Source organism: Nicrophorus vespilloides, unplaced genomic scaffold (genome assembly GCF_001412225.1).
Source record: "Nicrophorus vespilloides isolate i.1.1-1 unplaced genomic scaffold, Nicve_v1.0, whole genome shotgun sequence".
NCBI classification, from domain to species: Eukaryota; Metazoa; Arthropoda; class Insecta; order Coleoptera; family Silphidae; genus Nicrophorus; species Nicrophorus vespilloides.
The window spans coordinates 56,067-71,642 of record NW_017098794.1 but is presented as its reverse complement, the minus strand read 5'-3'; the positions used below and the strand labels follow the sequence as shown (position 1 = coordinate 71,642).

At 31.7% G+C, this 15,576-nt stretch overlaps 3 protein-coding genes across 4 annotated transcripts; 2 read left to right on the top strand and 1 right to left on the bottom strand.

The window, feature by feature from the left end:
- Positions 1 to 3,248: 3,248 nt before the first annotated feature.
- Positions 3,249 to 7,950, top strand: LOC108563225. Of its 2 annotated transcripts, none has more exons than XM_017921839.1 (6): positions 3,249 to 3,580; positions 3,638 to 3,831; positions 6,312 to 6,657; positions 6,714 to 7,539; positions 7,595 to 7,680; positions 7,787 to 7,950. In XM_017921839.1, the coding sequence occupies exons 1-6, from the start codon at positions 3,518 to 3,520 to the stop codon at positions 7,856 to 7,858; spliced, it is 1,587 nt and encodes a 528-aa protein (XP_017777328.1). In that variant the 5' UTR covers positions 3,249 to 3,517; the 3' UTR covers positions 7,859 to 7,950. The 2 variants fall into 2 exon arrangements, with proteins under 2 accessions (XP_017777328.1, XP_017777329.1); XM_017921840.1 differs by having other exon boundaries at positions 3,250 to 3,571; positions 7,787 to 7,949.
- A 315-nt stretch (positions 7,951 to 8,265) lies between these two features.
- On the top strand, positions 8,266 to 9,670 carry LOC108563228 (vacuolar protein sorting-associated protein VTA1 homolog). The gene is made up of 3 exons (XM_017921842.1): positions 8,266 to 8,515; positions 8,569 to 8,800; positions 8,860 to 9,670. The coding sequence occupies exons 1-3, from the start codon at positions 8,416 to 8,418 to the stop codon at positions 9,578 to 9,580; spliced, it is 1,053 nt and encodes a 350-aa protein (XP_017777331.1). The 5' UTR covers positions 8,266 to 8,415; the 3' UTR covers positions 9,581 to 9,670.
- Positions 9,671 to 9,719: 49 nt separating this feature from the next.
- LOC108563226 (lebercilin) lies at positions 9,720 to 11,708 on the bottom strand. The gene is made up of 5 exons (XM_017921841.1): positions 11,423 to 11,708; positions 11,169 to 11,364; positions 11,054 to 11,118; positions 10,599 to 11,004; positions 9,720 to 10,542 (listed from the first exon to the last, which is right to left on the bottom strand). Exons 1-5 carry the CDS (start codon positions 11,509 to 11,511, stop codon positions 9,736 to 9,738), a joined length of 1,563 nt encoding a protein of 520 aa, XP_017777330.1. The 5' UTR covers positions 11,512 to 11,708; the 3' UTR covers positions 9,720 to 9,735.
- Positions 11,709 to 15,576: the final 3,868 nt, after the last annotated feature.

Genomic DNA, 15,576 nt, shown 5'->3' with positions numbered 1-15,576 from the left:
AATAATTATAAGAAATCAACATTTTGATATCTTAAAAAACTTATATTGAATTCGAATATCAAGGATTGAAGGTGTATAAAATAATGCAATAGAGTACATTTAGAGAACAGTTCACGAATAATCAGTAAAAAAACTTTCTAAAGGAGTACGATTGGTCTTATATAGGGTGGCCCATCAGATACGCCGGATTTAAATTTCCTTCCATTTTTTTTTGAATATGTGTTGGCATCTCTAATGTTTGACATTTGTCATCTGCTGTTATTGAGGTTATTAAAAATGGGTCACTATACAAAAGAACAACGTATTGTGATTGTTAAAACACATTACAAACTTGGCTAAAGTTTTGCGGAGACTGTTCTAAAAGTTTTTTAAAAACATTTTTTTTAAACATCATCTTTAGCGATGAAACTCATTTTTATTTGGATTTGTTAATAAGCAGAATTGTCGAATTTGGGGCAATGAAAATCCTAGAGTTATTAATAAAAAAAAAAAACGATGACCCCATAAATAGTCACTGTTTGGTGCGGATAATGGGCTGGAGGTGTAATTGGACCATTCTTTTTTGAGAATGATATAACTTTTTGTGGGTTCAACTGGTCGACATAGACATTGAAGGAATGTGGTTCCGACAGGATTATGCCACATGTCATACAGCAAGAGAAACCTTCGATTTCTTAAGATAACAATTTCCTGGTTGTGTGGTTTTCAGAAATGCTTACGTTAATTGATCTTACTACTTGACGTCCTTCGGTTTTTACCTTTGGAGTTTTGTAAAGTCCAAGTCCAAACTATGGCTCGCGAACCGCATGTATAAGAGATTAAAAAAAAATATACCAAAATGTTTAGGTGCGGCTCTTGCTGCAAAAAGTCTGGCCACCCCTGGTCTATACTAACAAACCACAAACAATTCCTGAACTGAAAACCGAGATCCAACGCGTTATTTCAGAAATTGAGCCAGATGTCTTGCAAAAAGTCTTCAAAAATTTTATCAAAAGTTTCAGGGTATGCCAGCACAGCCTTGGCTGTTATTTGGCCGACATAGTATTCCATAATTAATCTCAATCATAATTTATCAATCAATAAAAATTTCTCAATTAAATAATAATTTACTGTATTTCATTTCAAAATTAAATCCGGCGTATCCGAAGGGCCACCCTGTTGTTGGTACGACAACCTGACTTGTTTGTCTCAAATTATGTATTATGTGGATTCAACATTAGACTACAATAAAGTGAAACCTATGTCATCTATACATTTGATTAAATATATCAATTAACAGACCAAAAAATAAAATATTTTACATATTTTACTTGCTCTAAAATAGTGAATTTATTTAACAACAATTTGGATAATCGAAATTCAAGAATTATTGATCTTCATCATTGCTTCGAATACTTTGATACGAATTATTAAAAAAGTGTACAAAAAACAAACTAGTAAAAAACAAAGCTTTTATTTATCATATGTAAATATGCTTTTTTGAACCTGTTATTAGGTCGAAATTGTTTCTTTATATGTATTGTTTACATGGTAATTTATGTATGCCAGAAAAATAATTATTTAGTTTCCGTATTGCATTTGATTTACTAATAGATGAGGGTCGTGATCCGGTATTATTCCAAGCTAAAAGTCACGGTTTCCCGTCATAGAAGTTTACGGGTTACCTGTTTAACCTGGTTAATACAACGTGTGGGTGAACGACCACAAGTCATTACGTTTGCTGCACATTTTAACTATGTTCATATCCACCTTAAATCTTGACGAACACTAGATAAGAAACCATCAAGAACATCATATTTTTTAATAGTAAGAGAATGAGGGCAGAATTGTAATATACCAGAGTTTCCTAATTAAATTTAGTCACGAAACAACATAGTATGATATAGATTACAATTACAAACTCAGTTCGGTCAGTACACAAGTCGAAACTTGAATTATTGTCTCGTCTGCCAGATATAAATGTAACAACAACAACATTTTTAACCCATATTTTCTACAACAAGCTGAACCTTATAATAACAGATACGCCACTGTCTGGTGATTGATTTGAGCGATCTTAACCTTGTATCTCAGGTATGGATTATTTGAAAACGTCGCTAAAGAGGTTATGTTAAACTTATGAATTGAGAAATTAAAAAAAAGACATAATTTACAAACTTGTTAATCACGTATCGTTCATTACTGTAAACTAAATTACAATAAATTAATGATTTTAATTCATATTTCATGTATATAAACCGAATAAGGCAATAGATTTTTCGAGACATTTTCATTTTGTAATATTATTAAGGTATATTATTACTTAAAAAGTTGCGTCTTATAAGCCGAAAATATAATATTTTATTAAATTATTATAATAATGAATGATGATATTTATCACGTACAATTATGTATGAAATTCACTTTTTATCTGAATTTGGGAATTTAACTTAGAGGAATTTAACTAGTTAATAATTTACTTCCAAAAAGAATATAATATATCTTTCTTGATACATCAAATAGCTGGTAAGTTATTGTAAAATTGTAAATGTTATGCAATTGAGGACAAAGTTTACGAAACATCTGCAGTATAAAAGCATGAAATTTTCAAGTACATATTATATTTTATGCATAATATGTAAAAGTACAACAATTTATTTATTTAGTAAAACAAAATGATATTCATGCAATAAAAACATATATAAAACTTCCTTTGTAGCAGTTGAATTTTATTTGTGTTATTGTATTAAGTTTTTTATTTAACCATTTTTTAACTTTATTTTGAAAGATAGGCTTTATGTAAATTTTAACAAATATTGTAAAATATATTAAATATATATATAATCATTATTAAAATAATCATTTAATTTATTATGATTTTATACTAAATTCAATTGTATATGCGTATAATACAAAAATGCAGTTGTTGTTCTAGTTAGTTCCTGGGTCTATTTGAAAACTCTGTTAATCAGTAAATGACTAGAGAGGAAATTAGACCCTATTTCCTAATAAACTTTGCCTGATTGGCTTCAATTAAATGCAGTCCTACGCGTATCCAAATTACAATTCTGAGCTAAGTGAAAGTAAATTAGTATTTGTCACACATGGGAAGCGACACAGGACATAAAGCGAAATGTAAAATAACGATTATAAATTAATTCCGCTTCATTAGGAAATTTTGGCACGTACGCCTATGATTTAAAGGAAAGGAAAGGAAATATATCGACCGGTGGTTCCACAGTTTGCCACCAGGCGGAAACGTTCCACGGATGACGGTTGTAAAACAGGTCTCTGCACATCGATCCAACTGTGTTCAGAGCAAGCAATCCTCCATATCTTTTTATTTATTTACGTTGTAGGCATTTTTCCATAAATAGCATTTGACAGATGCGAAGTGTGTGCTTGCTAAAACTCGACGGTTTTACGTGGGAGCTAATTAGGAAATCCGTGCTCTATCGAGACAAACGAAATCATTGGTGACCATATAACGCCCCGCAGTGACCCTTCGGGCTATCCCGTTTGGCTAAATGTATCTAACATGAGTGGAAGTTATCCTTACTACTACACACCACAACCACCCGGACAATACTCGGTAAAAACGGTACATCTTAGTGGTTAGCAACAGGATGACACTTACAGGTTATATTGTTGTTTACAGGAATGGACTCTGGAACAGCAACAGTTCAATCAGTCTTCGCACAGCTACACTCGTGGTCCCCCTGTCTACGAGATGCCCATGCCAGCACAGAATCAAATTTCAGCTGCACATACCCCTATTCGATCATCCCAATATTACAATTACCATGGTTCCAACCATAGTTCACATAATGGCAGGCCATATCACTCTCGAAGGTAAATATAACTATAAACAATTAAAAAACCCATCACCTGGTAACAGTAAACAAATTTATCCATCAGCTGCTTAAAAAAATACATTTAATGTCGATACTAATCTACATCAGAATCATTATATTTATATATAATTTCATTTAAATTAAGCACACTTATCTGCTATATATTGATTTAAATATATCTAAAAGTAAAAGCATATGTTTTGCATTGCATAATATGTATTAATAAGCATTGAATATTTGGATTTACCAATCTTTAATTAGACAAATGTTGAAATTGTTGACCAGCAATAGACGAATAATTAAAAAGATACATATCAATTTCAGGATTAAACTATTTTAATTGAAGTTGATATGTGCTGCAGTCTATTCTCAAGTCCAGAGATACTTATGGTTATCATGTTGACCCAGTCAATATCTTAATAAATTAAATATCTCAGATAACATGTTTTGTTTAAAGCTACTATTTTCTTCCAATAAGTATAAAATAATTGCACCATCATGGCGGGTCGATCCACCGTTCCATACATAATCGTCGCTGCAAAATTTTCAATTTTAATGTAATTTATTATTTTATAGACGTTCTTTTAAGTGTCTCAACTTATTGTCTCTATATACACACTAAAATATTGTACAAATTTCATACGGTCTTTCATTATTGAGTAATTGCCCAACTAGCGTCATTGCCGTGAAGTGCAGAACATTTACATTATGCAAAAGTCCAATTTAACAAGTTCAGAACTATATTATTGATTTTATACAAAATACTTTGTTGCTATGGCGAACTTTACAACATTAATGCAACAGTTCTTAAATAATTGTTAACTGTTAATCAACGGATATACGTAATATAAGCACCATTTACACATTAAATTCTGAATTAAAGTGGCCTATATCAAGGATTGTGTTATAGCGAAATCGATGAAATGTGTATATTGAACAAAGCGACACAGGTTTTTCCAATTCTTGGCGCATGCGAAAAATGCTAATTATATATTTTTAACAATGACATGCATTTCATCTTTCATTAAGATTTGTTTAATTATGTTTTTTAGCATTCTCGGAAGTTTTTCGCAGAAACAACAATTATCTAGTATTTGCACTTGTTTGTTCGGCTCTAAAAAAACTCAATTGTCAGTCACAATGTGAAATTTATAAACGCAGCTATATGAAATGCCTAGCTACAGCCGTCTTTAATGGATTAAGTAGATGAAATTGTATAACAGTGGAATCATTTTGATTTATCTTGCTGAATGTTTCTTGTATTGTATTATACACAATATTTTATTTACATCAAATATAAATGTATTTGTTTAGTTTTCATCAAGTTATTGTTATTGATCAATTTATATCATTATGATGCTATATATATGATCCGATGTATTGACATGCAGAGTATCTGTCTTTAAAAAAAACTTCTTGTTTATTAGTAAACAAATAAGTGTATATAAATACTATATACTAAATCTAAGATTATTATACGTTCAATTTCATGTTATCATTACCTTGATGGATCCTTATCAACGTTCTTGTACTGAACTACATGACACCAATATTTTTTTAATTGTATTGATTGTAAACTTTAAATGATTTGGATATGAGATAGGTCCATAATGTTTTTATTATTATTGTCCAGAATGTCTTTCTGAATTCATAAATGCTTTAATATTAATATACATTCATAAATTAATCTTGCAATACATTACTACATTTTTTATTTTGGTTTAAATTTTAAGTTAATATATTGAATGATTCAACAATGAAATGTTTTCTTGGTCTTTCAGCTCAACATTTGCTGAATAATTCCGGTATTTTTTAGTTTATATATTAGTAATGTGAATATTTTGAACAATTATGTTTCAATTCAGTTTACTTACGCCGAATTAAGGATAAATATAGTAGAATCCTCCTGGATATAAATACATGATGATAAAATTTAAGAATTAAATTTTCCTAATGAAAATAACGTATGCAGCAACAGTAAACTTTAATTACATATTTACTATCTTTTGGAGATTGTTTATGAAACGATAAGATTAAGTGAAAATAATACTTATTATATAACATAAACATAACATAATTATTTTACATGAAATATTAAATAAATTATTGTTGATTTAAATTTTTCAATAATGAATTCCTACTTCAATAAGACTGTAGTCAGAGTCATTTTTTACTTTCCTTTCAGTAACCTTAAAATTACTTGAAATTATTTATGCTAGTTGTAATTGTAAGTAAGTTGTTTTAAAGTCGATATATAGCTATTGAGATTTATGGAAAAGTAGCATTTTTTTCTCATTTATACCATATATTGAGTTATCCACGGTTTACACGTAACAATAATTCCTTAAACACCTGCGCGATGTAAACTTAATACGGTATAATTGCATGTGAAAGATTTCAAAGTATGATGTTAATGAAATAGAAACTATTTACAAGTAGCCATTGTATTCCATTTCTTACTTATATTCTTATTTCTAGATATAATGGTCCATCAAATCAGTATTCGTCTAGTCAGTCTCAAAATTGGAGGCAAGGATATAAGAGACAACTAGACGACGACAATGAACCGAAGAAGCCGCCAAAGAAAAAGAAGAAACCGCTGTCACAGAATATGCCCAGTAAAAAAGACTGGTCTCTGAAGGAAGCGGAGATGGCGCTGAACTGCGAGAAAGAGTATAACAAACGACATAAGAATCAGTCGTTAATTATTAAATTCCCGGATCCGGAATTAAATAAAGATATTGTCTCGAAGTTTCACGGCGCCATCGAGAATGTTCATTTTCAGCAACCATCGACGGCCAGATTTTGTTTCGTTACTTTGATGGTTTGGAATACATTTAATTTATTAAATATACATTTTAAACATAATATTATTTTTAGGACACTGCGGATGGGGATGCAGTCATAAACGCCTTAAACAAAGTGGAATTCGGAGGAGGTAAATTGACTGCAGAATACAAGAAGGATCGTGAAGACGATCAGAATATTGGACCGGAAGACATTGATCCTAATACGTTATATGTTGGTAATTTGGCTCAAGAAATTACTAAGGAGGATATGATAAAGACATATCCCAAATGTAAACGTATTGATATTGGATACGCCAAGAAAATGAAGTATACACGGTATGCGTTTGTCACATTTAGAACAGTTACTGATTCTATTGAAGCATTCAAGAAGACTCATAGCACACAAATGTATTCGAAAAGTTTAATAGTACGTTTTCGGCGATTGCACGGCACGGTAGGTATGCCTGGCGAGTCCAAACCTCAGAATCCTCCGAAGAATAGAGAGCCCACAATCGCCGAAGAAGCACCGCGACAACCTCACATGAATCACAATCACACGAATGTTCGAGAAGAACCAGAAGAGCTCGTAAGGCCACCTACCAGACAAGAGAGATCTCCAAGGAAAGAGGCTCAATCGCCTGTAGCGATAAAACAAGAACCGGAATATTTTCCGGATCCCCAACAAATGGAAAGATTGAAGATGGCCAAATTGATGCCACACACGGAGAATTACGTCTCAGAGATGCATAAGCCCAGAGTTATCAATGTTAAGAAGGAACCTAAGGAGGAAGTCTTGGACGATGATGAATGCAGAGAAGTATCATCATTCCGCCCCGTGAAGAGCAACAAAGAAAGTGATGACAAAGTTGAGGTTAACTATATTAAACCAGAGCCAGAAGACGACTTTGAGTATCACGGTATGTATCTAAATTGTTGTCCTTACACAATTATTAAATTGGTTCGAACTTTTAGATAGTCAATATTCTGACGAGGATGCTAATGAATATGAAGATGATGAATTTGAAGGTGATGATGAACCAAGTGATTTTGGCAAAGAAGTAAGTAGTATAACATTTCATCTAAACATTATAACTTATACAAAATTTGAATAAGAAAGTAATGAATATATTTAACATTTTAAATTTATTTTTTTGTTTGTTTTAGAGCTTCAGTTCTTTCTACGAACGTACGTTGGCTCATGCACAGCAGTTGGGTTCTTTAAATCACAACGACTAACTGTGCACCTGAGATTTCAACCTGTTTTCGCAATTTATTTTTGTGATTTCCGTATTATTATAAAACTATTATAGTGTCTAATATAAATAATGATTTTACTTTCCGATCTATCATATTTATTATAATATTATTTGTTTAGGAATATATAATAGAAAACAGGTGTAAAATAATGTGGAAATAAAGAAATTTATGGAAAACAGAATGTAATTGATATTTTGCAAAGAAGTAAGTTTTTTTGTTTGATTGTTGGATGATTATGTAGTCAATATACTAGTACGTTTTCTTAGTTGCCTATATATAGCAATGTTGTAATTTATGTATGTTATCTATAAGATTCAATTAAAATGTGTAAAATTATTTTCATAAGTTGAAAATACTATTGATTATTTTTTTATTTGCAACAAACTTCATGCTGGTTAATTTTGTTTGATGTTGCAAATGTCAGATAGGTGTATGAAGTTGTCATTCGGTGTTAGCGGTTTCCTATAGTGTATCCGCCTATTTATTGCTATTCTTAATACTTTACTAATTAAATTTGCGTCCTAACAACCGAAATTATGAGTTTAGGACCTTGTCCAACTGAGATAAAAGCCTGCCAGCATTTCATGAAGCTGGCAGATGATCATGCCCAAAGAAATCTTGTTGTGGCGTATTATGGTCAGTATACTTTAGAAAAATTATATTATTTTGTAAACACAGCTAGATTTCAGCAAGAATGTCAGCAATTCAACTGGCCATGAAGATTTTGCCTGGAACAAAACCTACAGAGGTTAGCCAGTATCTCATGTCTATTATGGATTGGCTTGAGGTGACAAAGAAGGAACATGGGGCTACAGTTGAAGGATTGAATAATGAGACAATTGCACAAGCTTTGATTGAAGAGTACATGCTGAAGTTGTATGAATTTGCTTATACCAGCGATTGCCAAGATAGATTTGGAAAGTAAGTGATAAATATATATTGAATATATGATTTGATGACTATTTGCTCATTGATTTTAGGAATATGGTTAAGGCATATTATACTGCAAGTCTGTTGTGTGAGGTATTAACTCAGTTTGGACCTCTCTCTGAAGATCTTGATACAAAATGTATGACTGCAAAATATAGAGCAACTTATATTCATAATATGCTCAAGAATGGGCAAGAGCCGATGGGCATTAATGTTACTATAATTCGAAGTGAAGAGGATGAAAAGAAGTTGTTGATGACTGAAGAGGAATTGAATGAAAGACGTGCTTTAAGAGGTGAAGGTCCTATTGCGGATGAACCGCCTATGGATCCTGAGGAATACGAGAGAAAACGCAAGGTTATTGATGAGATTCGTAAGCGCGGAAATCCTGAATTTGAAGCGGAACTTGATAGAATCAAGCAAAGAATTGATGAAGAGACTGAAGATATCAGTGAGGATCAACTATTTCAGCCTATTTATCCATTAGAGCCCATCATTCCTGATAAAATTATTGATCTTGGGCCACCAATATATGATGATACTCCCAACTCTGATCAGTCTTCAGGTGCTGCTACCACACCTATTATGCCTCAGCCAGATGCATTAGAAACTTCAACTAACATTGCTGCATTGGATCCTACTCAAACTGAAAAAGCCATGAAATATTGCAAATGGGCTTCATCTGCTTTGAATTACGATGATATAAAAACAGCTGTTAGCAACTTGGAGAAGGCATTGTATTTGTGCAAATTTGGCAAAGAAAAACAATAGGCTTTTCGCATCTAATGTCGCTTTCAAAACATATGAATAACCTAACTGATAATTAAACAATAAAATATTTCGTTTTTATTTAATAGATAATAGGTATAATTAAAAAATATAAATATATTTTATTTATTGCACTGTAATAATAAATTTAAGGAGCGTTAACCGAATAGGTCTTTCATTAATCTACTTTTTTTGATGTCGACATCGCCTTGGGGAACTTCCTCAATGCTGTTTCCATTGTCTATGTCTCTGAGAGTGGCTAATAGCTTCTTCTTTTCTTCAAGTCCTACAGTTGGTTCCTTCTTGGTCGTTGGGTTTACAGCTTTTCGAAACTCATATTCATCCTCCCAAATTTTATTCACTAAATCAAAGTCTTCGTCTTTCAGCAGGAGTTCATCAAATTGATTGTCTCTTATTTTGTTGTCCATATTATCGGCCTCTTTCAAATCATTCATGATTTTCTCGCTTTCCAACTGGGACGCCTCGAATATTTCAGTTTGCTTATCAACAACCTTGTTCACTTTCATTATGGTCTCAATAATGTTTGACTTGCATTCTTCCAAATTTTCAGCAGTGTTTTTTAAGGATTCTTCGCTTGATTTCTTATGCAGAGTTTCCAATTTAGTCGAATGCGGACGGGAACTCCGCAAGGAATACATTGATTTCTTAATATTCTCTTCTTCCAAGGAAAGTTTTTCGAGTACATCGGAAATTTGATGGACCGGATTGCCAGACAACCGAGCTTTTATTTTTTCCGCAGGTGATTGCATTGTACTTTGCACATGCGGACTGTCTCTAATATTAATGGGCTCCAGCTTAATTTCTGTAGAGGAATCACTCTGAATATCTTCTTTTATGTCAAGTTCAGAAGTTTCATTGTTGTTCGTCAAGCATACCATTGAATGCGATTGCCTCTGTCCCGAATTGCTCCTGAATCGACGTTTTGGCAATTTACCAGTTTTATTCTAAAATTAAAATAAATTAAAAAAGTGTTAGTTTCTGCGTTGGTTAAATATTTTACTTCATTTGAAAGCTTATCTATCTCAGATAAGGCTTGAGATAATTCCCTTTGCGTGCTCTTGTTTTTGGCGATTTCAAGGTTTATCCTTTGCTTGGAATTCTTCAACTCAAGCATGTGTTTTCGGTGTAGCATATTTATTTCCGTTTCGTACTTCCTATTCTGCTCTTTTGCATCTTCCAATTGTTCCTTGAGCTTCTCTCTTTCGCCAAGATGTTTATCTCTGGAGAGCATGGTTAGATGCTTCAATTGATCCCTGATACTATTTAATTCTTCGTCTTTAATTTTGATTTGCTCGTTTAGTTCTTTGATCGTTTTCCTTAGAGTTCTATTTCTTTCTGTCAAGATTCGATTGTCTTCTTCGTGCGACTTTATTAATCGAGGTAAATCGGCGTTGATTCCTTCGTAACTAAAATCATTAACCATTGCAAACATGATAGTTAAAATGTAATTACTACCTGTTCAAGGCCCTGTCTTGTCTGCGCTGTAACGTCTTAAGGGCCCTATTTTCCTTCGCTAATTCCTGAAAAGCGTGTTCAGTATTTTGCGTATTCTGAGAAAACATCAATTTACCATTAAATGATAATTAGCATCGTTCAGTTGGCTTTGAAGATTCCTCAATCTGACCAGCTTTGCCGACATCACCCTTTCCCTGACAACATTGTGGTTCTTAGACAAGCAAGATTTAACGGCTAACGGGTTCTGGGGTTTCTTCTTCTGCAAGAAGCAGTTAGAGTTCGAAGAACAAATTGTATCACAGCTTCGTCGTCTGCAGTTGAGAGTTGTTGTGATTAGAGGAAAACGGATTCTAAGCGTCTAAGACTCACCTGTTCGGACATCGAGTGTTGCTCGATGCTGAGGTTTTCTGTTGAATGGATATATTGGTGGAGCTGCTGGCGCTCGTGGCACTTGCCATAATGTAAAATATGTGTAAAAAATTGTTTGCCACAAAGAAAATATAATGGAATGTGAAGCAATTCGGCCTGCACTGCAGGATCACTTCATGTTTGTATTTGTCATTTCCATCACTATAGCAACAGCACTATAATGAAACCACCATACCCTATATATACCATACTTTCAGATTATTTAGTGATTAAGAAAAGATCACGCATTCACGTAAAATATTATCAATATAGATATTTAAATAATATCTTATAACATTATGTCATTTCCTTAATAAATTAAATGAGATCAAAATATCAATCTCGGTGCTAATTAGAATGTAGGTCACAATAAAATAATTAAACTTCGAAGACAAAGAAATAATATTTGTACTAGAGTATCATATATCATTTTGGTTACTATTTTTATAAGTGAAATACTATACCAAATGAATTATATACGATGTCTATTAACAAATATTTAAAAATTAAGTCGGAAATATTTCGCTTCCTATCAATTAGATATTAATTGGGTTAAACATAAATTAATTGACTATATTCACGGGTCTCTTTGAAAAAGTATCAATTTATAGAATTAATCTTATACGAAAATCTAGTTTAAGCGATTAGTCGGTATTAGAAGATCGCGCCCATGCGATTTTCAATCTAGGTCGTCTCGCGGCAAAAGAAAGTTTTTTTTATAAGACACACATACACAAACATGCACATACACACGCACACACGTACACGTATGTACATCCATATAGAAAGAACATCATGATTACATAGATTTTGGTGGAATCGCGCGTTCGCTGAATAGAAGAGCGGGTTACGTTCAAGAATTTTTACAACCCAATTATTTTCCATGTACATACATACCGTGGCTGTTTCACTTTTACACGAAACCCTATGACTGGAACAGACTCGATGTCTTATCGTGTATTCGCCATCGATAAAATAATACTCATTAGTTTGGAGAGGATCGAAGTAAAAATGAGACCAGAATTACGCGCGACGCTCTGAAAACGAATCACCACAGGAATCAGAGTTTTCTCATTTCTGAAATTTTGATTTCTCAAATGTAAAGTAAAACATAGTCATTTCAAATCCTGCATACCTTCATATTACAAACGTAATTCATACTCTGGGTTTATAAGTAGCACGTAGAATATTTCAGAATGATGGTCAGCTCTAATAAAATTTAAAAGATGTATATCGTCAATTCGTATATTTTGGATTTGCATTATGCAGTCATGTTAGAAAGTCTCTGAATTATAATTTAATAATATTTCATATATGTGTCGTGAAGACACCAACAATCTTACGATTTCAGCTAAAACATATTTAATGCTATATAGCAGTACCTCGCTTATTGCGGCTACGATTCACTATAGTCCAGTTTAAAAATTTCAAAACAAACCAAATTTTAATTGACAAAAATAAATTTAAAAAAATTGATACATATAATAATTTTTTAAACATAAACGATAGTATTTTCTCCTTATACAGTCAAGTTTGTATGTATTTACTTCCGCAATTAATCCAATTTTAAACAGTTCGGGATATTGCAGGAATCGATTAACCGCACTACAGCTCTGCTGTATTCAAAAACTCAATTTAGTAAATATTCACATGAAAAAAAATGTACAAGCCGTTGTAAACATTTAAATTAACAAGTAGTTTTCTGTTTTTTGTCAGTGTTCATATTTGCGTTTTAACAAGTCCTCACGAATGCAATGTTACGTTAACAGTTACCATTGCTGGAGGACCAAATTTGTGCGAATACACGACATTTCCTCAAGATATATTACATAAATTACAAGTATTGCAGAAACTGACCTCAAATTATTGTCGGTTACATCAACTAAATCAATTAACGTATCCATTTAAAACAGTTTTTGCTGGTTTGGACTATGAAAAATGTCATTCTTTTGTACGAATATAATTGATTTAAAAATTAATATAATGCTTTTTTTGTATTTCATCTAATTTTTTTGAATCCACATATGATGCTAAATAAATTAGGTAGTAAATTATTATACATTAGATAAAAAAAATCAAAAACATTATTTAGTAATAGTTTATTTAAATATAATAAAATTGTATTTTCCAGGAAATTGTCTACAATTTAGTGTTTTCCATGTTTCCTTTAATTTAAATTAAAAAAAAACTTACTTTCTGTGCAGGTGGTTCTTCGCAGCGTTTTTTTTTGTTTTCTTCAATTGTGTTACGTTTAGTTAGTTCTTCCTCCACTTTAGATACAATTGATATGTTATATATAAGCATTTCTCAATCTTTTTGTCGCGCAACCCAATATATTTGTTTGTAGTTGTTTGTACTGCGACCCAATGGCAAAAAGTTTGTTTTTACCAGTTTATTATTTTGACACGCGACCCATAGGTTGACAAACATATTATAATTTGTTTAAAATGTTAATTAAAACAATTGTATTAACTAATACAATTGTCATCATAATAGAAATGAATAAAAAAATATACAAATATTAATTTTTAAATTTTTAAGTAATACTTTCTTAATTGAAAGAAAATAAATATAATTAAAATATAATAAGTGAATAAGTTTCATAATTGTACAACATATTACTTATAGTAAAGAATGAAGTCAATTGAAGGTTATATTTATGTTATAATTTAAGCAATGTTAAAGGTTAATGCGCCGGTGATTGTTGTAGTGCAATCGATTGCGTTCTTAAGCAATATATGCAAAGGCATTTTTAATTATCAGATACTGGCACTTCTAATTTTAATTAAGCATACAACATTCCCATCTTGCATGAAAGTATACACCTGTTGCCTGTAGTAAATTGTTAATTTGTGTGTTAGCAATTATTCATTATCATTTCTAAGATTTTTTCAAATTAATTTTCTTAGTTTAATGATAGTTACTTTTGTTTACATATAAATAACACATTTATTCTTTAATAACTATATTGATAACAATAACAAGTTACAACATAATTATAAATATGTAGCTGCAATTTCATGTAAAAAAAAGTTGGTTTAAAGTATTTCAATAATCAATTGAATTTGTATTGAAAATGTAAAGCGTTAATAATTAAATTCAAGTTATATATTATTGGAAGTACTTATTGCCATAAATAATGAATGATTGTTTTTATTAAATGAATGCGTACGAGCGAGTGCATGTTTTTTTTTAGTGTATTATTCCGAATGTTTTATTCATTCTCTTTAGCCAACTAATAGAGAACCACACACTAATACACTACTGTATTGGTGAAGTTGGTGGCACATGAGGAGAAATTACTGGCCTTGTTCCATGACCTAGAAATTGAAGACACACATACTACTCTACCTTATAGCTGCTGCCGTACCTATATAGCATATCTACAAGACAAGGCCGCTAGCAACCAAACCTCCGTGTGTCTCTGAATAAATAAAAGAACAAGAACGGACTCACACACAGACCCAGACACTCACACATGTTGCGCATTTTGTATGTGTTCGACCCACCGATGAAATTATTTATGAACATCATGCCTTCTTTCTATATACATATGTATGTAATATATTTATATAGGATAGAAAGAGAGAGAATATGGAAGCAACAACAAAAAAAGGAACGGACGTCGTGCGGATTCTAACTCTTAAATGTCACTTTCTTTTTAATAATAATTCACGGCCAATTTAACCTTTGTTCAAGTGTTTTTGGGACAGTTGCTATTTTCAATAGGAAATCGCATTTAAATATTATAACTATTCAATTACCATCATTGAGAAGAACTATCAATAAACTTGTGCAGAAAGACTGCCCATTGTATATGTATTTTTTTTATTTATATTTATAAAGTTACTTATAAACTTGTTTGAATCATCGAAAACTTGATACAAACACAATAATTTATTTTTCTTAACTTTGGATTAAAATAATTGTAAGTTTTAATGGATTTTCTTTCTTTTTTTCCATGTCTTAGGACATTTACAGTCATACCTCGGCTAAAGTTACCTCTGATAACGAATTTTGATATAATCATTTATACAATTTTATAAGTAGACACATGTATTCTTGTTAAAGTTGTTTTTCTTCTTTAAAACACAACTTCCCTGATTCAACTATTG

Coding starts and splice junctions, on each gene's coding strand:
- LOC108563226 (XM_017921841.1), bottom strand. CDS start 11,511: ATGGCAAGTGCCACGAGCGCCAGCAGCTCCACCAATATATCCATTCAA. Junction 11,005..11,053: donor CAAGACAGGGCCTTGAACAG/GTAGTAATTACA, acceptor TAATGATTTTAG/TTACGAAGGAATCAACGCCG. Junction 10,543..10,598: donor TAGATAAGCTTTCAAATGAA/GTAAAATATTTA, acceptor TTTTAATTTTAG/AATAAAACTGGTAAATTGCC.
- LOC108563228 (XM_017921842.1), top strand. CDS start 8,416: ATGAGTTTAGGACCTTGTCCAACTGAGATAAAAGCCTGCCAGCATTTC. Junction 8,516..8,568: donor TCTTGTTGTGGCGTATTATG/GTCAGTATACTT, acceptor GCTAGATTTCAG/CAAGAATGTCAGCAATTCAA. Junction 8,801..8,859: donor TGCCAAGATAGATTTGGAAA/GTAAGTGATAAA, acceptor CATTGATTTTAG/GAATATGGTTAAGGCATATT.
- LOC108563225 (XM_017921839.1), top strand. CDS start 3,518: ATGAGTGGAAGTTATCCTTACTACTACACACCACAACCACCCGGACAA. Junction 3,581..3,637: donor GACAATACTCGGTAAAAACG/GTACATCTTAGT, acceptor TGTTGTTTACAG/GAATGGACTCTGGAACAGCA. Junction 6,658..6,713: donor TTTGTTTCGTTACTTTGATG/GTTTGGAATACA, acceptor TATTATTTTTAG/GACACTGCGGATGGGGATGC.